At 35.6% G+C, this 24,011-nt stretch overlaps 1 protein-coding gene across 1 annotated transcript in view; it reads right to left on the minus strand.

The window, feature by feature from the left end:
• Window positions 1-24,011, minus strand: part of SMARCA5 (SWI/SNF related, matrix associated, actin dependent regulator of chromatin, subfamily a, member 5) — a 39,585-nt gene that overhangs the window by 11,158 nt on the left and 4,416 nt on the right. The window contains exons 3-14 of the mRNA XM_045466691.1: window positions 19,800-19,966; window positions 16,460-16,560; window positions 14,362-14,462; window positions 13,444-13,623; window positions 11,918-12,073; window positions 11,692-11,823; window positions 9,436-9,504; window positions 5,533-5,642; window positions 3,492-3,718; window positions 1,685-1,806; window positions 1,451-1,603; window positions 129-261 (exon numbers count right to left, since the gene is read on the minus strand). Of these exons, the coding sequence (XP_045322647.1) occupies window positions 129-261; window positions 1,451-1,603; window positions 1,685-1,806; window positions 3,492-3,718; window positions 5,533-5,642; window positions 9,436-9,504; window positions 11,692-11,823; window positions 11,918-12,073; window positions 13,444-13,623; window positions 14,362-14,462; window positions 16,460-16,560; window positions 19,800-19,966 (1,651 nt within the window). The remainder of the gene's footprint in view (window positions 1-128; window positions 262-1,450; window positions 1,604-1,684; window positions 1,807-3,491; window positions 3,719-5,532; window positions 5,643-9,435; window positions 9,505-11,691; window positions 11,824-11,917; window positions 12,074-13,443; window positions 13,624-14,361; window positions 14,463-16,459; window positions 16,561-19,799; window positions 19,967-24,011) is intronic.

Here is a 24,011-nt window from a genome sequence, read left to right on the forward strand (position 1 = left end):
GGAATATAAATACCGTCCAGGCTGCTAGCTTGATTCCATAGGTGCTCAATAACAAGAACCTCCTAAAAAATCTAGGAAGCAAATGTGTCAATCCAACTTGGTAAATTTTTCAAAGTTCTAAGGCTCACCTTGTTGAATGACTATTGAATCCAGTCTGAGTTTCATCTCAGCACGTTCCACTATTCTTTCTTCCACAGTATTATCAGTTATAAAGCGGAACACTCGGACTGTCTTGGTTTGTCCAATTCTATGTGCCCGGTCCTAGGTAAATTACTATGTTACTTTGAATACAGTTAAAAATTCACATAAATAACATTTGATTATGTACACTGGCAAATAAAATATTCTCAAGAATGAAACAGTTTTTAAGGTAACAAAACTACTCTAAAAGTAGATTTCTATTAGATTAATATTTTTTAGATTCTCAAAGATTCTCCATTTCAATAAGATTAATTGGTTATCTCACAAGGGAAACTTTTAAGAGGTATGGAATACATCAGATGCTAAATCTATGAGAAACTACCTGGTTACTATTACTAGGTTATACTGACATAAAATTCACGTCTCTAGCTAAAACAGAAAAAATTATAATTTTTAGGTTGGATAATAAAAATCTTTCCTAAATCTATTTTTATGTTTACATCCAAATTGCCTTTCCACCTAAATCATATATAAATTTTCATTGCTTAATTAGGAATAGAAGTAACATGAATAAAAGAACTCCACAACAATATAACCCAATTAACTACATATAAGTAGTCAAATTAATTTAAATTCCATTTCTGTTTAACTCCTGTTAAGTTCAACAAACACATTTTTATAAAACATCCCTTATTTCTAATTGATCAACATTCCCCATCTACCCCTATAAATAGTATAGGATAAAAGCAACCAACATGAGTTATGGTCAACAACATTATGGGTCATTAATGGTACCAAACTTAAGAATTCGTAAGTTTTCATATTTATCTACAAATCACAAATTTTCTCAACCTAAAAATGATCTTCCTGATCTAGCCAAAGTACTCCCACACTCCCAAACAGGGAGGTTTGTAGCTCACCAAACCTGTTTCCCTTTCCCCCCAAGGCACAACTATACTATCATTTATCAATTCTCTTTCAACCCAGTTATGCTATGTGATTGAGTGCTGGCCAATGAATGTGGGAACACTTTCAGGTCTGACTCAGAAAAAATTTCCTAGGCAATCCTCAGCTCTCTGTCATACCCCTTCTGTCATTAGTATATACAGGATATAGCTGGACTCCAAGGTCCTAAGACATGGCAAAGCTATAAAGACGGAAATATCCTGCTTTAGATGAAAGATCTATAAAATACCCTCACTGAATTATTAAGTCAGAGAAAAATAAAATGCTACTGGGTTTAAATCACTGACAGTTGTAGACTATTATCTTGCGCCAATGAAAATGTTAAGCATAGAACATCTCTTACCATAGCCTGGAGATCTACTTGGGGATTCCAATCTGAATCATACAAAATTACTACATCAGCAGTAGCAAGATTAATGCCAAGACCACCAGCACGTGTACTTAACATGAAAACAAACTTTGTGCTGTTTGGTTCATTGTACGCATTGATGGACTCCTATAGATACAAAATAAAACAAATGTCAGGAAATTGTTTTATCTGATTATTTTTCATCTTCCCTCCTTGGGTTTTACTTACTTGTCTCTCATCATGGGGTGTCTGCCCATCCAATCTACAGTACTCATAATTTCTCCACATGCAATAATCTTCCAAAATATCCAATACCCTTGTCATCTGACTGAAGATTAGTACTCGTGAACCTGTTAGCAAACAGAATATCCTAGTTTCAGAAGCTTCAAAAGTAAAAAAAAAAAATATTTAAAAATTTAAGGCTAACCAAAACTAAGACTAACCAATTACCCCCCCCTTAATTCCAAGTTACCTAGTTGGTCATAAGAAGAAAACTACACATTATTTATTTACCCAAGTCAGTCATTTCCACATTTTTCCCATTGTGGCACAAATGAAAAAGGGGAAAATCTGTACAACACACTAAAGTAAACAGAAAAGGGTTATCTGTTCTGGCATGGGAGGTCTTGCCATCCCAAAGCTGAGAGAACCATTCTTTTTATTCCACATACATTTAAAAATAACTTTCCATCACCACCACTGTAATTCTCCCACATGATGGCCCCAAACATCCCGTAACACGTTCAAAACCATCTCCTTGTGGTTCTAAAGACCCAAATCCAGATCAAAAGACTAGAATATAAATGTGGCCTCACATCTACATTGGTCATCCTTCACTTATGCCATGATTCAAGTTATCCAACTGCCTTCCATTTTTTCAGCCAGCTGCACAATGCCTTCAGTGGAATGTATGAAGATCAAGGGATCATTATAAAAAATGATTATAAAATTATCTTGTTTTGGAAGCTGACGCCAATAATCTGCTGTTGTCTCACCTTCTTACACCTGAAATACTAAGGATGTTCAGTAGGCCCCCATTTTTCTTACAGGGTTTAATACAGCTTGCATTAATATCTGAGTATTCCTACCAAGTTCTTGCTATTTCTCTCCACCAATTCAATCCTTTATTATTTAGCTTTCAAAGAAAGCATTTTTAGAAAATACATTTCCACAAAAAGGTATAAAAGCAGTAAGAAAAAAGCAAACCAATTCACTGACAACTCTTAGAAGGTTTTTGATAGTCAATATCCTAAAGGAGACTGGTACAAAAATCATTCTTATCAAAACACACCGAGAAACACAAATTGAAGAATTTGAAATTTCTATTATTTCACATTACAGAATAATTTGTGTACGAAATGCTTTGATGTCTAGGGCTTCCTTCAAAATAATCTAGGAGAAAAGCAGATATGTATAAACAAGTTTTGCCATAAGTTTATAATTGTTGCAGCTGGCATCATACTAAATTTGTTCTATAGTCATGTATTTTAAACACATCTCTACACATATACTACAGACATACTCATTTTCATATAAAAAGTCAACATGTTATAAACAAAACTGCTTTGGGTCCATGCACATATTTAATAATTTATAATTTATTGTTTAACTTGTTTAAATTTAAATAATTTATTATTTAATAATTATGTAAATACCCATATAAATAATTGAACAATACCATGAACACAACACTGTCTACCAAAGTATCTGGGACCTGTGTAAGGTGGAAAGCGTATTCGTGGCATTTTATAACAAAAAGCTGATATATGCAGGAAAGCATCCATAAAATGAGAACTCTCTCCCAAAGTCCAGGAGTATAACTGCCCTAACTACTGATCACTAAGAATATTTATAAGCCTAAAATTAGGGGGTAGAAGTGAAGCTCAGATAATGGATAGAAATTTGTAAATGTCCCACACTTCAACTTTACAAGTACCAGATTAGTAATTTCAAATTGTAGTGGTCCCTCATTTTACATTAGAAATTTTAAAACAGTTTTCATCACTTCTCAATTTTATACTAAGAACATAGATACCTTGTTCTTTTAATTTAGGGAGCAGCTTGTCTAACACCACCATTTTGCCACTGTTGGTAACTAGATGCATATCTGTCGTATAAGGTGGACCAGGTTCAGCTCCATCGAAGAGATATGGATGATTACAGCATTTCCTCAACTGCATCAGAATGTTCAATAACCTCATTTTGTCCATCTTCCCTGCAGAGTTTAGTATATCTATATCCTTCATTAATATCCGAGTATACCTATTGAGAAGAAAAACATTTTAGAAGGGCTCAAGTTTTCCCTGACCAGTCCCTGTTACTTTAGATACTTAATTCCCTCCCCCACCTCAACCCAAAAATATCTGTAAAGAACCAATCAACTTCTAAGGTGTGGTTAGGAGTTTACCATCTATTATAACATCTTTCTTTTTTCTTGTTTTTCTTTATTGCCCCCACTGTTCCAATGTTCACTTAGGCTTTGGGCCTTGAGGTCCAAAACAGTAGGTCTCCTTGGGATGAATTAAAAGAAAGCAGTATGACACAACATTAACTAATCAAAACTAACACTTAAGCTTTAAATGTAATTTTAATTCGTAGTCTTTTCCTAATGGAAGAGTACCACTATTCAATGTAGCTAGTGTAGAATCTGGGTAAGAATGTGAGGATCTGGGGAGGGGGAAAGAATCATGTTAGGGTAAGGCATGATGATGAGAAAAAAATGAATACAATGTGATTTAAATATAAACAGAAGTACATGCGGGGAGGAGGAGATATGAGGGCAGTAAAGCTATAGCCATATATGTATTGTAAAAAGCCTTGAATGCATATCAAGAACTTAAACATCCTGCAGGTAAGAGTAATCTGTCTAAATACCAAAGTTTCAAGACCTTGAATCCTCTGAAGAAAATAATTTCAATAACCTAAAGCCATCTATGCTTAACAATTCCAATTACGAGGCAGAAAATATTCATGGTAGACCTTTCCATCACATTTCTGACTGATACAAAGTTCACCAAAGTTTTTAACTAAAAAAAAACACTTCTCTTCCCTTAACATGGACTCAATGTTGTAGTTATTTTAGAGCCACAGAAGACAAAGCCTAATAGCTTTGAACCTTATAAAAGCCTTCCAAAAGTTTTGAGGACATTTAGGATGGACTACCTTCCACAGTAGTTACCTCTTTCCCAGATAATGTGCCCATTTCTTACATTCTATCTTTTCTGTCCTTTTATCAACAACTCCAGTCCTTTGCAAATACTTATCAAGTACAGAATTAAATACTAAAGAAAAGGGCGCTGTTTATTTCCCTCCTTTGAACACTATACTTATATTAATATATGCTAAGATAATAATGTCTTTTTTTTTTTTTTTTACAGCCACTTCACTTTGTAGATTCATGGTGACCTATCTATAAAAAAAATTTTTTTTTAATATTAAATTAGTGGTTTATAGCCTTTTGGATTTCATACACACATAAAACCTAAGAAAAGAGAAAACTTACAAGGTTTTCAACATTTTTATTACGCCCTAGAGAGATGTTTAAAAATAACTACCATGTATTACTACCATAAATTCACAAAAGGCCTTTTTATCCTGCCTAAAATAACACATCAACTCAGAATGGAGTCTTATAAATTAAACATATGTAGCTTTACAATTTAAAAGAAAGCACCTGAATTTTCTATCTCTACAATCTCCAACTTCATCAGAGATTAGCACTAATTCACAATCCAGTATTTGTGAACCACCAAGTTAACTATATGCCTACATCTATGCCATCAGTTTCTTTTTAAAAAATCCAAGTAGAAGGGTTTATATATATACCCCTGTTTAGTTAAATGCAAAGTTTAATCCTTGGATTCATGAACCTTCCACTCTGATTCTGCCAGCTACTAGTTTCAAGTCTTTGTATTATAAATTTGATTAGCAAGTCCTAAGTCATATGACCAGAAAACTCTTCAGTCTGAGTTCAGAGAGCAAACAGGAATTCCTTGAAGACACAATTAGGAAAACAAGGTACAAACAAAAGTTAGTGAAGAATCAATAGTGATTTCAAAACGTCTAAGAACACATACCATTCCCTTTGCATTTTGCTGAGACCCACATAGATTTTTACTTCCTTCTTTGGAGGCAAACTCTTTTCAACATCAGCTTTAATTCGACGAAGGAGGAATGGACGCAAAACCTTTCAGATCAAAAAGAAATGGAGATGCCCTTATTTATAAGTATTATTTCAGGATCTCAAGATTGTTTACATGGAAATTTATCTATTTTTTTAGGACTTCTCCCTTCTAAATATGTAATTTCTTATTACCAAATTCCTAAAGGGTAATACAAGATCACTACTTATTCAACACATACAATGAATATATACTTGCCATATTGTCACAAAATACTGAAAACATTTAAGTATTGATGCTTTCAATAGTCACTGACTTTCAGGTTTAAAACTAGTCATAGTACTCCCTTATCTGTGTATTAACCACAGTCTGGAAGCAGATGATCCTCCTCCTAACATAGCATAAGGTCAGTAGTAGCCTAACCCTATAGCACAATGCCTAATGTCCTTCATTTCACTTCATCTCATCATGTAGGCATTTTTATCATCTTGTCACAACAGTACAGTAAGGTATTTTGAGAGACCATATTTATACAACTTATGTTACAGAATATTTACAATTATCCTATTTTATAATTACTGCTGTTAATCTCTTACCTTGACTAATTTATGAATTGAACTATCACAGGTATGTATGTATAAAAAAAAACCCGTATGTATGGGGTTTGGTACTATCTGTGGTTTCAGGCATCCTCTGGGAATCCTGGAACATATCACCTGCAGACAAGAGGTGGTGGGGAAGGAGGGGGAGGGACGGGACAGGACTACTGTACTTGCAGGTAGTTTGTCCAACAGTACTTAAAGCTACGCTCGGGGCGCCTGGGTGGCGCAGTCGGTTAAGCGTCCGACTTCAGCCAGGTCACGATCTCGCGGTCCGGGAGTTCGAGCCCCGCGTCAGGCGCTGGGCTGATGGCTCAGAGCCTGGAGCCTGTTTCCGATTCTGTGTCTCCCTCTCTCTCTGCCCCTCCCCCGTTCATGCTCTGTCTCTCTCTGTCCCAAAAATAAATAAACGTTGAAAAAAAAAAAAAATTAAAAAAAAAAAAAGCTACGCTCACATTTAAATGTTTTTATGGTTACAGTTTTTAAGTTTACCACCCTTTTGGTGGGTGGGCAGATGGGTGAAATAGATGATGGGGATTAAGGAGTACACTTATGATAAGCACTGGTGATGTACTGAATTGTTGGATCACTATACTGTATACTCAAAACTAATATAACACTGTATGGTACACTATACTATACCATTAAAATAAAAACCGAGTAAAAAAAATTTTACTACCCTATTTTTTACAGAAGTAGACCATACATAAAGTACACAAATCATGAGTATACAATTGAATAAATTTTAATCAAGTAAACATACCCATGTAACCAACTACCACCTAGATAAAAATAGAATACTGCAGAAATCCCTCTTACAACCATCCCAATCACTATTCTTTTTTGTCCCCAAGGGTAAACAATATTCTTATTATTTTAACATCCTAGATTAGTTTTGCCTGTTATTTTTAACTTTACCCACATATATACAGTATATCTATATTTTCATACATTTTATCTCATTTCTTTTATTCAGCATGTTTGTAAACCTACCCATGTTATATTGTATGTACTTCATTTTCATGAAATTTAAAACATCTACAAAACTAAAGATTTTTTATTTTTATCTTCCTATGTTCTATTTATACTAGCCTATAAAAATATGTAACAAATGAAAAACTGGTGAAAGAATCAGCAACACTTCTCTAATATCATCATGTAAGGAAGCTAGTATAGTCTTAGCTGACAGCCAGCACCAACTGCCAGACATGTTAGTGAAGACCTTCAGCCCCACTGGCCCTTTTCTAGAATTGTCCAGGTAAACGCAGCTAGACAAATCCAGGTAAAACCAGCAAAGAAACCACTCAGCCAACCCATAAATTCTGGAGTTACTAAAATATATACTATTAAGGGTTTTTTTTTTTTGGGGGGGGGGGGGAGGATGTTAGGAGTATTTTGCAATAATAGGTAACTAATATTTTGCAGTAATAGGTAACTAATACATCAAGTAAGAAAAATCTCATTTCTAAGTATACCTATGCTGACTCTGAATATCCTCTTTCATCATGAGACCACAGGAACTACAGCGGGAACTTCAAGACACAGTACAGAAAGGTAGCTACCAGGCCCCAACTTGATAAGCATCTTCATACTACTCTGAACAAAACAGAGATGCCAAAAGTGGATGGTTCTGTTATGTGGATTGTTTTAGTTTGCTTTATGTACATGTACCTATTTATTAAAGCAAAGTCTACATATATACCCCACACTCCTAGTAAGTAAATCTAAATTGGGTGCTTACATGCTGAAATGCCACCTAAATTGGAACAAAGAGATCTAGGAGATTATCACCTTCAAACACTTAATATAATTAAATTTCAGTACACAAGAATTTTACAACACATAATTTATATAGAAACAAGTATTTGAACATTCATAAACTTAATTATTCCTCTGTTCAAATATCCACTATGAATGAGGCACTGTGCTGGAGATACAAATGTAAGACATGTTTCCTGACTTTGTGTTTACAATGCACAGCAGGAAAAACATTTGTAGATTAAACATTTCAAAACTCTATGCAAAGTCCTATTCTAGTTAGAATGCCATGATTATTAAAGATGGGATACAAAGAAATTTCTAGGCTGGCCTTGTCCTGGGTATTCAGTGGAAAAGGCGACATTACCACTGAGTGCTGGACTAGGTAGGGAAAGGGGGAGAGTAGGAAAGGGGACACTAGATGTAGCAGAAAGGATAGGCAAAGACAAAGAAACTGCCATTAGCACAATGTTTACAGAAAATTGACAGTGGGGTCAGGAATTCTAACAAATTAAATTGATGTAAGAAGTGTAACAGAAGTTAGAGAATGTCAGAAAAGTTAAATCATGGGGGTTGGGGAGGAGAGCTGCCCACACCCCGCCAGGGGGCACCTACAATGCCCAGCAACACGTTTGGTTGTCACAAATGGGGACATGCTATTGGCATATAGTGGGTGGAAGTGTCAAAAATGCTGTTAAACAGGAAAACCACCTAAAACTATCTAGACCAAAATGTCAATATGAGTTGAGAACCCATGAGTTAGGTCATGAAAGGCCTTGTATGCCATGTTTACAAAGTCTGGCTTTATTCTGCTCGACACGCTATCTTAATCTGGGTTCTATTTGAGAAATTACCTACCAACTTTCACTTGTGAACCTTCATGAAGAAGGAACAAAGCTACACATCAAAACAAAAAATCACCAACTCTGCTCACAATGCACTATTAGCGGTTGCTTATACAGTCAATGGATTTAAAAACAAAAGACTGACCCCCTTAGCCTTTGAGAACCACATGTCTTAAATTCAGATTACTTTTGCATTTATTAAATTAGGATTTCATCCTAGGTTCTAACATTAAAAGCACCATACCTCACCCTGCTACCCCTTACTGTAAGATCAAATGGTTAAGTGACAGGATTCAAATAGATCTGATTCTGCAGCGCACCTGGGCGGCTCACCTGGTTAAGCAACCAACTCTTAATTTCAGCTCAGGTCATGATCTCACGATTTGTGAGATTGAGCCCGCATCGGGTTCCGTGCTGTGGGTGCGGAGCCTGCTTGAGATTCTTTCTCTCTCCCTCTCTCTCTGCCCTAGCCCAACTGGGTGTCTCTTTCTCTCTCAAATATAAAGAAATAAACTTAAAATTAAAATAAAAATAAAAACAAATAGATCTGATTCTGGTCACTATGTTTTGTTTGTTAACACAAAAATAATCCACTAATTTAAACCTCTCATGTTTTCCATTAGAAATATGCTTTAACCTTATTCCAAAATACTTACCATATGAAGCCTCTCAACTAGCTTTTGATCCCCAAGGCAATTGTTTGTATCAAACCATGAATCAAAGTCCTAGATTAACAAACCAAAAATATATTAAGATCAGAAATATTAACTACCAGTATTAACTACAAATACCCTATTTATGCTAGAGATAACAATGATTTCTAGAATTAGTTGAGTATTTGAGTTGTAGATTGCAAAAAATCATTTGGTTCAATCCCATACATTTCACGTGTCACTGTTAGCAATTAATTTTAGAACTACTTTGAGAATCAGATTACTTCCTAAACAATTTTCTCAAAAACAAAGATGACAAGTTTCACAATGAAAAAAACAATAGTTGGAAGAGAAATTCTGTAGAATTAGAGAATTAATATTCTTGAAAAATATCTTTCTTTAGAAAAGCTTAAAAACTAAAATCACTTTAGTTTGTACTCTAAGGCTACTCAGACTACTCAAACACAAAGTTTGCAGAATAGTCAATTTTAACTAAATTAATTTAAATTACCAACATTTCATTAGTATTTGGGTAGGATCTGAAAAAGGGTAACATTTCCATATTCTTACCTCTTTAGCATATCTGGTATATATTTGTGCTCTGTTAGTAAGCATAATCTTAGAATTAACGGTGTTAACTACAAGAAAACTTTAACTTATTGCTAAACAAAGTATCAATGCACTAAGAAAAAGAAATGATCTCAAACAAAAGCGTCTAAATACATAAAAGCAGAACTAAAGTATTTTTCTGAGTTAAATGTCTTCCAAGAACACAAATTTCTCTATTCTTTTAAAATGATCCTTAACACAACAATCCAAAATTATCCCTTTTGGAACTTAATTGAGTTCTTCAAAGCCACACACACTCACGCACGCACGCGCACGCACGCACACGCTCGCACACGCTCGCGCGCACGCTCTCTGTATCTCTTGCTCTCTCCAGCCATGGAAACAAAGTTAAAAAATGAACAAATGAACTCTGGTTCAGCACAACATTGAAATTACAAACGGCATAGACTTTCAATATACATATTATGTTCTTAGGTAGAGCCAACAGTTTGAGTACCTAACCATTTTTATGAGTGCAAATAATCTATTAAAAGGTAACGTTTAGGTTCAATGTTTGTCAGACCATAAAAAAAGATGGCTAGACAGGTTTTACCGAATTTGAAGACAATCTTGGGAAGAGTACATTTATGGGACTTAAAACACAAGCAATGTGAAGCTCACAAATTCACCTGGGGTATAACCTGAGCAGTACTTAAGAACACAGGCAGTCCACCGACAGCCGCTGAAATTCAGGCCGTGACTACCTGTTTGGTATATGAATCTATGATATTCCAGAGGGGGAAAACAATGGTTTGTAAAATGATATTTGTCTGGGTGGCTCCGTTGGTTGAGCATGAGACTTCGGCTCAAGTCATGATGTCACTGTTTGTGTGTTTGAGCCCCACGTAGGGCTCTGTGCTGACAGTTGGGAGCCTGGAGTCTGTTTCAGATTCTGTGTCTCCCTCTCTCTCTCTCTGCCCTTCCCCAGCTCGTGTTCTCTCTCTCTCCCTCCCTCCCTCAAAAATAAACAAACTTTGGGGCGCCTGGTTGGCTCAATCGGTTGAGCGTCCGACTTCAGCTCAGGTCATGATCTCGCGGTCCGTGAGTTCGAGCCCCGCGTCGGGCTCTGTGCTGACAGCTCAGAGCCTGGAGCCTGTTTCAGATTCTGTGTCTCCCTCTCTCTCTCTGACCCTCCCCCGTTCATGCTCTGTCTCTGTCTCAAAAATAAATAAACGTTAAAAAAAAAAGATAGGGGCGCCTGGGTGGCGCAGTCGGTTAAGCGTCCGACTTCAGCCAGGTCACGATCTCGCGGTCCGGGAGTTCCAGCCCCGCGTCAGGCTCTGGGCTGATGGCTCGGAGCCTGGAGCCTGTTTCCGATTCTGTGTCTCCCTCTCTCTCTGCCCCTCCCCCGTTCATGCTCTGTCTCTCTCTGTCCCAAAAAAAATAAATAAACGTTGAAAAAAAAATTGAAAAAAAAAAAAATAGATAAATAAACTTTAAAAAAAGAAGTTAAAAAAAAAGAAACCCAAAGACACAAACAAGTAAACTCTCAGGAGGCATAGAAAAAATTTGGTAGGTTATACCAGGCCATATAAAAGATGAAAAATTAACAATTATCTCAAGCAGGGCTGAAAGGTCAATTTTATTATAAAAATGTATAGCACTAAACAAAAACATTAACATTCCAACCAAACAGTAAGACATACTTACGTCTGCTGAATTAAAGACATCTGGCAACAAAAAATTAAGAAGTGACCAGAGCTCATGCAAGTTGTTTTGAAGAGGTGTTCCAGTTAATAATAGTCGATTTGTAGTCTTGAATTCCCTCACTATTTCTGACAACTAAAAGAACCAAATTCATCATTAGAAGATTCTACATATTGATCAAATTCTAAATGAAGGTACAAATGATTTTCATTTCCAAATACCAAATTACCTTGGATTTTTCATTTTTGATCCTGTGAGCTTCATCTATAACTAAGTATCTCCAATTAAATTTTTTGAAAACAGACTTCTCTTTTATAAGCATTTCATAAGATGTTACACATACATCCCATTCTCCTGGTAATAAAACATCTCTGACAAAAGCAGCCTGCGCAGCAAGAGAAATAAATTACATCAGGCAGAAATAAACTATACATTAAATTTATTGATGACAAGTAATCTAATACATAAAAGAGGGTAGAAATATTAAAGAGAGATAGTTACCTATAGTATGCAAGCATCCAGAAATGGCTCAAACTAACTTCATTAATCATTTTCACTAATCATTTTTAAGTGTCAGAGCCATTTAGTAAAAAAATAATTGACAAATTGATCAGCGCAAAATTCAGTAAACTAAATAACTCTTAAATGTCTTTTTTCATTTCCAACAGGTGCTAAAATTCTTAGGAGAGACAGGTTTAGGCAAAGGAGTGTATGGTTTGTGCCATAAAGTGAAGACTCAAGGATGGTTTGCAGTAACCATTTTCACTCCTTTCATATTTACAATCTATTAAGGCTTTGCTATTGTAAATCTTATTTTACAAGAAAGTAAAGCAACAAGTGGTTTAAATTGGGCTCCAAAACATAAAAAGCAATTTGGTAACTTAAAATACCCAAAATATCTATACAAGGAGAAAAAGAAATCTAGAATCATCGCTGATTGCTAAATGAAGAGGAAACAAAATTAAGTACATTTACTTTTAACATAGTACACTTTAAAATCTGAACTTTAGGGGCGCCTGGGTGGCGCAGTCGGTTAAGCGTCCGACTTCAGCCAGGTCACGATCTCGCGGTCCGGGAGTTCGAGCCCCGCGTCAGGCTCTGGGCTGATGGCTCAGAGCCTGGAGCCTGTTTCCGATTCTGTGTCTCCCTCTCTCTCTGCCCCTCCCCCGTTCATGCTCTGTCTCTCTCTGTCCCAAAAATGAATAAACGTTAAAAAAAAAAAAAAAAAATTTAAAATCTGAACTTTATATTCTCAAAAGTATCATTATTTCCTTCCAAAAAATTTCAACTAACCAACATTTTAACTTATTTCAATAAATACCACACGAGCTAACCAAATACTGTGATTGGCTCAATCCATCTTTAAAAAATACCATGACTATTAATTACCATTATGCATATCAATCTAAACAAAATCTGGCTCCTCAAATTTCCAACCACTTCTCAAACTCAAAACTTCTTTAAACAAGGATTTTGCTTCTAGAATGAGAACATGCCCTTTGATTTTATACAACCAATCTCAAAATAAAAGAAACTATATTCATATGGCATCATACAGTCTACAACTCCTTTTCCCCAGTAGGATTCCTGACCACCAAGATAATATATGACATCTGTAAATTACGAATATTTGTGAAGACCCAAGTTTACTATTGGACTCCTTCTCTTTTATCCTCTTCTAGTTACCCCCCCCTCCCCTAAACCTAAATTCAAATTGTTTTAATATCAAAAATGTAAAGAACATGAAAAGCTTACTCTTTGTTCTTTATCTCCTATCAAGCAAACAGATCTAAGTGTTGGTACCCATCTCTTGAATTCACTCATCCAGTTGTGTAATGTAGACTTAGGAACCAAAACCATATGAGGACCGGGAATGTTTCTATAGTGTTTCATGTACCCAAGAAGAGAAATTGTTTGAAGAGTCTTTCCCAAGCCCTGAAAGAGTAACCACAAAGCAATGAAAAACAAAAACAAAGTAGACATCCATATTTGTATTTCCTGACATACAAAAATATTCAAAAGCAAAGCTGTGTTTGTAATAACTAACAAACTGCAAGCACATGATATGTGTCAAGCTCAGCAGTGTTGTTTTTTAATCTTCAGAGGTCTATAAGGAGGTACTACTACCATGCCCATAAGGCCCAGAAGTTTAAGTGACTTTCCCGAAGTCGCATAGTGGGGCTAGAAGTAAGACCCATTTCTTTTGACTCCATACAATTAAGTGTTTTAGCACTATCGCTGTATGGAAATTTTGAAACATTTCACTGCATAACTAATAAGTAGTAAACGAGGTAAATGTTTTGAGACAGAATTATACAAGCTGCCACATTGAGAAAATATTCATTGATGAGAAATCAATGAGCCTCACTTGTGTTTTACAGAAGTGGAGGGAAACAACCAAAACATTTTATTACAAAAGTCTGTCAAAAACATGTTTCTCAAAATGTATTACTTTTAAATTTATTACACTTTTATGAATAATAATTTCTCACAACTGAAGTATAGATTCTGCTTCTGCAACTAAAGCAAGTCTGACAGAGTTTAGTTTGCTAACAGTTCTAGATTGTAATCAACAAAAATTATGTTCCACTGTCTTAACTTGTATAAATTTCATGGTACAAAGGATTTTCAATTACAAAAATATGGCCTTCTAAAAAACTATGAAACACATACCATTTCATCTGCAAGGATACCATTGATGCCATTCTCATACAAAGAAATGAGCCAATTCAATCCTCGGACCTGATAATCTCTCAGCTTACCCCATTTTACATCTGAGAATAAGAGAGAAAACACAATGCACATTTTAAAGACACAAGAAATAAAGAAAGGCTGTCCCTTTCATCTGATACTTGGGTTTAACTTGGACTTGCACAGGTTTACTCTGTGACTTTCCTGTCTTCAATTTGCAAGTCATTAGAAGCAACCACTGTGATCTGGAGCCGAGAAGGAGCGGACAGATGAGGAGAATAACCAAGTGCAAAAAACATGACTGTAAAGCATCAGATTACCTACCCCAATCACTCAGTTCTTACGTTACCAATATATATTGGTACTAGAGACTCTCTTTGCTCTTTATATCCTTTTTTTTAATGTTATCACAAATGTTTTTAAACCAAGTGTTTTCACCTTCCATGATAACCCATAGACATTCTCTGGGGATTTAGTTTTCCTCCTAACAAAGGGGAAATAAGACAAGATATACAGAAATTGTTTTTCCTTTACCTTTTATAAGTTACTTTTTTAACAGGCTCAAAAGAGATAATATCTCTTCTGGGGTTTACTACACATTTCCCACCCCAGAAAAATTACTAAGTATATACATCATAATCACCAGATTTTTTTTTTAAATATGCACATCTATGGGGCGCCTGGGTGGCGCAGTCGGTTAAGCGTCCGACTTCAGCCAGGTCACGATCTCGCGGTCCGGGAGTTCGAGCCCCGCGTCAGGCTCTGGGCTGATGGCTCAGAGCCTGGAGCCTGTTTCCGATTCTGTGTCTCCCTCTCTCTCTGCCCCTCCCCCGTTCATGCGCTGTCTCTCTCTGTCCCAAAAATAAATAAACGTTGAAAAAAAAATTAAAAAAAAAAAAATAAATAAATAAATAAATATGCACATCTATACCCTATCGTCTTTCAAAAACCACTGCTTTCTGGGAAAACCAGCTACAATGTAGAAATGTGAGAAAGAAACAACCCAAATAATTCAAATTTCCTTCTCCCTTTGGACCAAACACCTGGTCTATTTTCTAACTTCATGAAAAGAAATGGAAACTGGGTATTCCACAGCCCAAAAAAACCCCTGAAAATACATACTTTAAACAGATCGCTGAATTTCTAACCAGATCCTGTCTTGTCTGAAGTTCAACTTGCAAAGAGTTAAAATTACAGTTAATTTAAATAACAAGTCCAAACTATAGGTCCTATAGTGACCTTTATAAAGTTTTGCTGTTGGTTAACAACCATTATGACCACACAAACAAGTTATCCAGTAGTAAGAGAAAGGAGATCAGGAAAAAAAAACGAAAAAAAACAAAAAACTATCAGGCTTCAGTAAAGACAAACATGCCACCAGACAAAATTATATATATGTAAAACTTAAATCTGGTTAACCAGGTTTTCTTTAGGAAAACCATTAAAAAACAAATGTTTCAGAAAAAAATTTAAAACTAACTTAATACAAAATCCTGAGATCAGTTAACCAAAGTGTTCATGAAGTGCTTTTCTTTACACATTAAGTTTTCTTATCTGGGGCAAAAACAAGGCAAAATCCATTCCTAGTTTTACACATACATTCAGGCAACAACAAACACAATGGCATTTTATGCCCCTTTGAAATACAGCATCGCTATTAATATGCTACCACTCCCATCCAAAAAAAATCTGAAATTTTTGGGGCGCCTGGGTGGCGCAGTCGGTTAAGCGTCCGACTTCAGCCAGGTCACGATCTCGCGGTCCGTGAGTTCGAGCCCCGCGTCGGGCTCTGGGCTGATGGCTCAGAGCCTGGAGCCTGTTTCCGATTCTGTGTCTCCCTCTCTCTCTGCCCCTCCCCCGTTCATGCTGTGTCTCTCTCTGTCCCAAAAATAAATAAACGTTGAAAAAAAAAAAAAATTAAAAAAAAAAAATCAAATTTATTTCATGTTCAATAAATTTCAAAAGATTACTAAAAATTCCCTTTATAAATTACAATCAAAACAAATCCAAAACATTAACAAAGAATGTTTCAAAGGGGATTCTGGAAAAAATCAAGTAGTTATAAATATGTATAACATACATGATGGAGAGTCTTCAAATCTAGTGCAAACATTGGTTGCTTTAGAGCTTTCGGTTAATAGTTCTTCATCCTCCTCTTGCTCAGTTCTACGATGTCGGTAGCTGTCAAGTTCATGATAAAATCAACTGATTAGCACTTTAGTTTTAACTACCAGCTACTATTTCAACATAATAGTCAAGTGGCTGACCAAGATTCCACAATAATTTTTAAGAGGCATTTACATTAAGACCAGAAAAGTGGAACAATAGGTATTAGTAAATTTAAACCTGAAATATTTTACATGGCTTTCTAAAATACATATAATGCAATTATTACAACAGTGTAACACCTGAAGTAACGTGATAATCTCATTTCAAGGAACTACGCAGTCAGAAAAATTTCATAATTTGTAATTTGAAGTTATATTTTAAAGTATTTCCACCAGGAAAAAGAAAAAAAAAAAAAAAAAAACAAAAAAAAGCTCCAGAATCACATTTTAAAAACTACAACTTTCAAAAGGATAAGATTGTGCCATCTGAGACAATATGGTTGGACCTAGAGGGTATTATGTTAAGTGAAATAAGACTGAGAAAGACAAATACCATATGACTTCACTCATAAATGAAACCTAAAAAAATAAATAAGAAATAAACAAACAAAAAGCAAAATCAGAACTGTAAATACAGAGAACTGAGTTGCCAGAGGAAAAAAGGGTGGGGCACTGGACAAAATGTGTGAATGGGAGAGACATATAGGCCTCCAGTTATGCTGTGAGTAGGTCACAGAAAGAAAAAGCAGAGCACAGGAACACAATCAATAATATTGTAACAGTGATACAATGGAACCGATGGTAACTATACTTATGGGGAACACAGCATAATGTATAAATCTGTCCATCATTAAGCTGTACACCCAAAACTAATGTCAACTGTATGTCAACTATACTCAAAAATAAAAATTAAAAATATAACTGTGACTTTCACTGTGATAATAATATAGCATAATGTATAGAGTTGTGGAATCACTGTTGCACACCTGAAAGTTATGTAACATTGTATGTCAACTATGCCATTAAAAATAAATATATTTAAATCTACAACTTTCAGCAAAAGCTGCAGAATATGCAGAACAGAAATTTAGTGCTTAAGCAATGACTCTTCATCCAAGATTTCATCAGAACTACTCAAAGTCTATTACAAATGCCCAGATTCTACATCCCAAGAGAATTGGATACAGCCCCTTAAAAACTAATTTTCTGCAGTTTTAATACTGCCAAATTTCTTAATCTCTAAAGGGCTCAGGTTAGAAGTACTTCAATTCTCCAATTCTGAAGCTTCCAATTTTGAACCTTCATACTTCCAACAAATATTTTCATTTAAGTTAGAAAACAGTAGATTATGCCACTCTTGTAACTTCTAAATCTAAGTGCTAGTTTGATCTGTACCAAAACTACATGCTTGAAAGAAGAGGATAATTAGCCTTCTCAGAAGAATTCTTCAGAAATTCAGACCAAGGCAGTAAATATATGCAAGAATATTCTTGTTTCATGTGCTTCAAAGTAGAATGTCTTAGTTATTTTTCATACTTCTCCTCCTTTTAGCCCTATAAATTTTAATACAAAGATCTACCCTCAATTCCAATTTATTCTCCATAAACTAGGAAAGAACTTTTTTTTTTAAACGTTTATTTTGAGAGAGAGAAAGGGGAGGGGCAGAGAGAGGGAGAGAGAGAATCCCAAGCAGGCTCTGCTGTCAACACAGGGCACTGCATCGATCTCAGGAACTGGTTCGTAAGATCACGACCTGAGCCAAAATCAAGAGTCAGATGCTTAACTGACTGAGCCATCCAGGCACTTCCAACTAGGAAAGAACTTTAACTTTCTTTTCTTATTTTTTTTTTTTAACAAAATCTCCTCACAGGCTATTATCAAGATGATTGATTATTATGGTCATAAAACTGAAGATAAAGGCTGGAATGTGCTTATTACTTCAAATTGAGTGTTAACTGAACGTAACTGTGGATGATGGATTAAAATAAATAAATATATATATATATACACACACACACACACACACACACACACATCCTTATACTTAAGGACAGTACCATCACCCTAATTAGTTCACATAAGCTAAATTTCCATTTAAGATGGTCTAAAGGTTAAAGAAGAAATGTGCTAAACCAAGACTCCTTGTCCCCAATAACACTAGTAAGACCAAGCTAAACAATGTATTATATATTTACTATAGAATACCTTTATGTTATATAATCTTAATACAAGTGTTTCTTTCCATCACATATTAACTACACTATAAAATACCCATTATAGTAGTTCACATTTCCAGAGCACGACATCTGATGCTATTTAAATAGCTGAAACTTCTCAAGTCAGAACAATTTAAATACACCTGAAGTACAAGGGTCTCTCATAAAGTTTCATAAGTATTAAAACAAAAGCACTGATTACACACAATGGGTAAGATAGATTAGATGACTGGAATATCCAAGTAAGATTAAGGTATTATGCTTATGCTTTTTGACCATAATCCCTTCAAGATATAGCTCACACTTCCGTGTTTCTGTAAATTGTGTGGTAAACTTAATGTTATTGGTGAGTTTGTAATTTCCTCTTTTAAGTGTATTTATTTACTGATTATTTTTCATTTTTCACCTTGGGAATTACATGGTCATTCCAGAGAACTGAGATTGCCCTAAATCTATTAATATTAAATCTATTAGTTATTACTAATTAAACATCCTGATTATCCAACCAGCACAAAAATTCCAAGGCAGTATTTATAAACCAAACATGTTAAGAGGTATTTTACACATTTTAAATAACCACCTAAGAGCAGGACACAATCTGGCACTTACATTTACAGAAGGACAACTAGGTATAATAAAAAATTTTAAACAAACTGCTGTGTTATAAATCATCACTATATTCCATACACAAGCACAGACTTCAGACAAAAGCAATCCACTTGATGCATGTTTGAGGATTATGACTAGGGCCTATCCCAAATCAGACCGAAAGTCAAGCTTGGACTCTTCTAATTACTTCTAAGGGATGTTAAACAGGTTGCTTACACTCTGCATTTGTTTTCTCTCCAAGGAATGGATGACATCTGAATTCCATAAACAGTATAATGCTGTAACAGCTAAGGCATTATGCATTATTCTTAATTATTTATACACGTATGGCTACATCTTATCAAGCCAACAACTGGGGCCAAATAAGTAACAGCCCTAAAACAATTTTCTTAATGAAGTAAATTCTTAATGAAGTGATTTTAATGTTTCTAATAAAGATTATCAAAAATAAGTTTGTTTCAACTATGAAATACAAACTCTTACTCACTCGCCAACTGATAGCAAGTTTTGTTTCTCATCCTTTTTTATTCGTGGGCGCCCTGGTTTCATCTTCAAAGGTGAGGTTGGAGTCTTCTGAGCAGCAGGCTGAATGAAATGTGCAAACAGTTCTGTCTGCTTTAATAAATACTCAAATCTATTTGCTCGGTCGGTTTGCTGCAAAAAGTTTTTAAGACACATTTTATCAGAATATTAATACAACTTCAGAAATCAAAGCTTCAACATTCCCCTATACAATAAACTCAGCAAAAAGGAACTACTGAGACATACAACATAGATGAGTTTCAAAAGCATTATACCATATATATATATATATACACACACACACACACACACACACACACACACATACACACACACACAAAAAAGCATTACACTAAGTGAAAGAAGACAAACACAGACTGTGTACTATGATTTTACTTACACGAAATTATAGCTAGAGATAGAAAGCTCATCTGGAGTGTTCAAGGGGATAAGGACAAGAGCTCATTTTGGGCGGGATAAAAAAAATGTCCTACATCATGACTATAAGGTGGCTAACTAATTGCATAAATTTGCCAAACCTCATTAACTTAAAATTAAAACTGTTGTGTGTCAATTATACAGCAATTTGGTTGACCAAAAAACATTAAAAAATTAAAACAGTTTTCAAAGAAATGAATTTATTCAGAAATGGAAAAAAATGTGTTGGTCATTCATCAGTTAAGCTGTGCCAAATTTTAAAAAGGCATCAGGTTGAAATACATCTATTAAGGTGCTCCTGACCAGGGGCGCTTGGGTGGCTCAGTTGGTTGAGCACCTGACTTCGACTCAGGTCATAATCTCACGGTTCGTGAGTTCAAGCCCCGCGTCGGGCTCTGTGCTGACAGCTCAGAGTCTGGAGCCTGCTTCCGATTCTGTGTCTCCTTCTCTCTCTGCCCCTCCTCCATCCATGCTCTGTCTCTCTCTCAAAAATAAATAAAACATTAAAAAAGAAACAAAGAAAGAAAGAAAATGTTTAAGGTGCTCCTGACTGGCTCAGTCAGTAGAGCACGAGACTCTTAATCTCAGGGTCATGAGTTCGAGCCCTATGCTGGGTGGGCACAGAGCTTACTTTAAAACAAAAACTATTGGGGCGCCTGGGTGGCGCAGTCGGTTAAGCGTCCGACTTCAGCCAGGTCACGATCTCGCGGTCCGTGAGTTCTAGCCCCGCATCGGGCTCTGGGCTGATGGCTCAGAGCCTGGAGCCTGTTTCCGATTCTGTGTCTCCCTCTCTCTCTGCCCCTCCCCCATTCATGCTCTGTCTCTCTCTGTCCCAAAAATAAATAGACGTTGAAAAAACAAATTTTTTTTTTAATTAAAAAAAAAAATAAAATAAAATAAAATAAAACAAAAACTATTAAGTTCATGAAATACTCACTAACCCAATGCAGTTATTAATACTATTTCTTCCTTTCATTTCTAACACCTGCCATTTGAAATCTTCTCTATTACCACACTAAGAGAATGGAAGAATTTCAACCAAAAAAAACTTAAGATCACTGAAATCAGCATACTTCTCTCCATGATAATTTCCTATAGAAGACAAGCTTCAGTTTTTTGTTTTTGAAAATTACAAACTATTTTATAATTTTAAGCTTACTTATTTTGAGAGAGAGAGAGAGCATGCACAAGAGAGCATGCAAGGGGGGAGGGGGCAGAGAGAGATAGAGGAGACCGAGAATCCCCACCAGACTCTGCACTGTCAGCCTAGAGCCCGATGTGGGGTTCCATCTCACAAACCATGAGATCATGACCTGAGCTGAAATCAAGAGTCAGATGTTGGGGCGCCTGGGTGGCGCAGTCGGTTGAGCGTCCGACTTCAGCCAGGTCACGATCTCGCGGTCCGTGAGTTCGAGCCCCGCGTCAGGCTCTGGGCTGATGGCTCAGAGCCTGGAGCCTGTTTCCGATTCTGTGTCTCCCTCTCTCTCTGCCCCTCCCCCGTTCATGCTCTGTCTCTCTCTGTCCCAAAAATAAATAAACGTTGAAAAAAAAATTTAAAAAAAAAAAAAAAAAGAGTCAGATGTTTAACTGACGGAGCCACCCAGGTACCCTATGAAGATTAAAAATTATTTTAAAGTACTGATAATACACTTATGCGTATTTTACAGTATTTCATTTCTTTATATGTATATAATAAAAAAGGCAAGCAACTAGCAGATGTTGGACCTGAAAAAAATCTATTCACTTTTGTAATTATATTTGGAATCAAGATAAATTAAGCTATGGAAATTAATTCAGATAGGTCAGAGCTAGACATTTTAAGGGAAGTGCTATTCTGCAGTATTTAAAAATCACTAAGTATTCTTCACTTCTTCCAAAGTTTTCAATCAATATTATCTTCTTAAATAGCTTTTCAATTCAGCAACTACTTTTGTGTATCTACCAGAAAAGGCACATTTGTTCATCAAATTCCAGTATCAAAAATAAACATAAGGCATTATTTAAGATGGTCAGAAGGTAAATGCTTGGAAAATAAAGCAGGATAAAAGGAACTGGGAATGGCACTAAAATTTTAACGGGGATGACCAGAAAAGTCCTAAGACATGATGCTTCAACAGAGAAGAGGGTCCCCTCCACCCTCATTCTTAGATCTTATCACATATCTCTAATGCTCAAAAACCTTTAATGGCTCTAGATGTCTTAAGATTTTCAAAGTGCTTCACAACCCCTCAGAGCAAAAATATCCAAAACTTGATCTGCATGATCAAGTTTTGAAACTACAGCCTTAAGGAATTAAGTACAGAGTTCACCATAGTTCTACACATGATCAATGACTTCAAAATTCTCACTACTCATTCATTCAAGTAGTAGTAGGATTATAAACTAGTTGCAAAGAACCAAGGAGGAGTTCAGAACAACATTTACAGAATAATTATGGCAAACATTGAGGGAAAAACAGGCAAAGACCTTGGTTGTGAATGAAAATATTAACATAAAATGATGTGAGATCTTAAAGGGAAAAAACAGATCCTTAAAAAGTAAAAATAGAGTAAGATTAGGAACCTGAAGGACATGAATCATAAAATCAAATGGAAGATTAAAATCAGTAGCTTTAAACCAGTTTCTCTCTCTGAAACAAAAGGAAATGACACAGGGTAGCAGAGGCCATACATGTTTGGAAATAGGAAATAAACTGAAAAGAAAAGCCTATAATTCTTTGTGGAGGAAGACTGAAAATAAGGCTGTGGCAGAAATGGAATAGAAAGTTTAACCAGAATAGTAAGTAAAGTTTTAAAATGGCTAAGTGGGATTGTTGAGCAATAAATACCAAAAGCCTGAGAGTAAAAACCATAAATTTATTTTGGTACCAATCAGCACTATTATTCAGTTTTCTCAAGTAGTATTCAGTATCCTTGGTTCAAGAATAAAGCGTGGATACTGAGACTTACTTACCTATAGTTAGGAGCTAGCAGATGACAGGGGAGCTTGATTAAAAAAAGAAAATGTTAGTCAAGACCATGATGTTGAAAAAGGAAATGATTAGGAGACTGAAAAATTTGGAAAAATGTATGAAGATATCTGGAAGAGGCCCGATCATAAGAAAGGAAGCAAATACAGAAGCCAACGAAATAACCCATGCAACAGAAGAAAAATGAATTAGGGCAATAAGGGAAAAAGAGAAGTATTTATGATGTTTAACTTGCAAGATTATTAAAATTATGAAGTACTGCTATAGACAGCTTGGGTATATATTAAGAGGAACTGTCATTGATTGAGGTAACACTAAGTATATGTGTGAGGCACAGAATAAATTCAATTTTGGATATTCCTAAGTAAGAGGTACCAAAGGGACTTAAATGTCCAACAAAAAATGAAAATACAATGGTTGGAAGCATCTGGACTAGAGGTAAATATTGAGAAGAATTCAGTTTAAAGAAAACCAATGATGAGGTCGCCTGACTGGCTCAGTTAATACAGCATTTGACACCTGATCTTGGGGTTGTGAGTTCAAGCCCCACATTGGACGCAGAGATTACCTAGAAATAAAACCTTGAAAAGAAAAGAAAAGAAAAGAAAAGAAAAGAAAAGAAAAGAAAAGAAAAGAAAAGAAAAGAAAAAAACCAATGACAAGGATTGAACTATTCAAGAAGAAATGTTAGAGTACAATAGTAAATAGATGCAGAATGCACACATCTTGAATAACTACTTCTCTGGTCTTTTACTCTCCCCACTCTCTGAT

The sequence above is a fragment of the Leopardus geoffroyi genome, chromosome B1, assembly GCF_018350155.1.
Source record: "Leopardus geoffroyi isolate Oge1 chromosome B1, O.geoffroyi_Oge1_pat1.0, whole genome shotgun sequence".
Taxonomy (NCBI): domain Eukaryota; kingdom Metazoa; phylum Chordata; class Mammalia; order Carnivora; family Felidae; genus Leopardus; species Leopardus geoffroyi.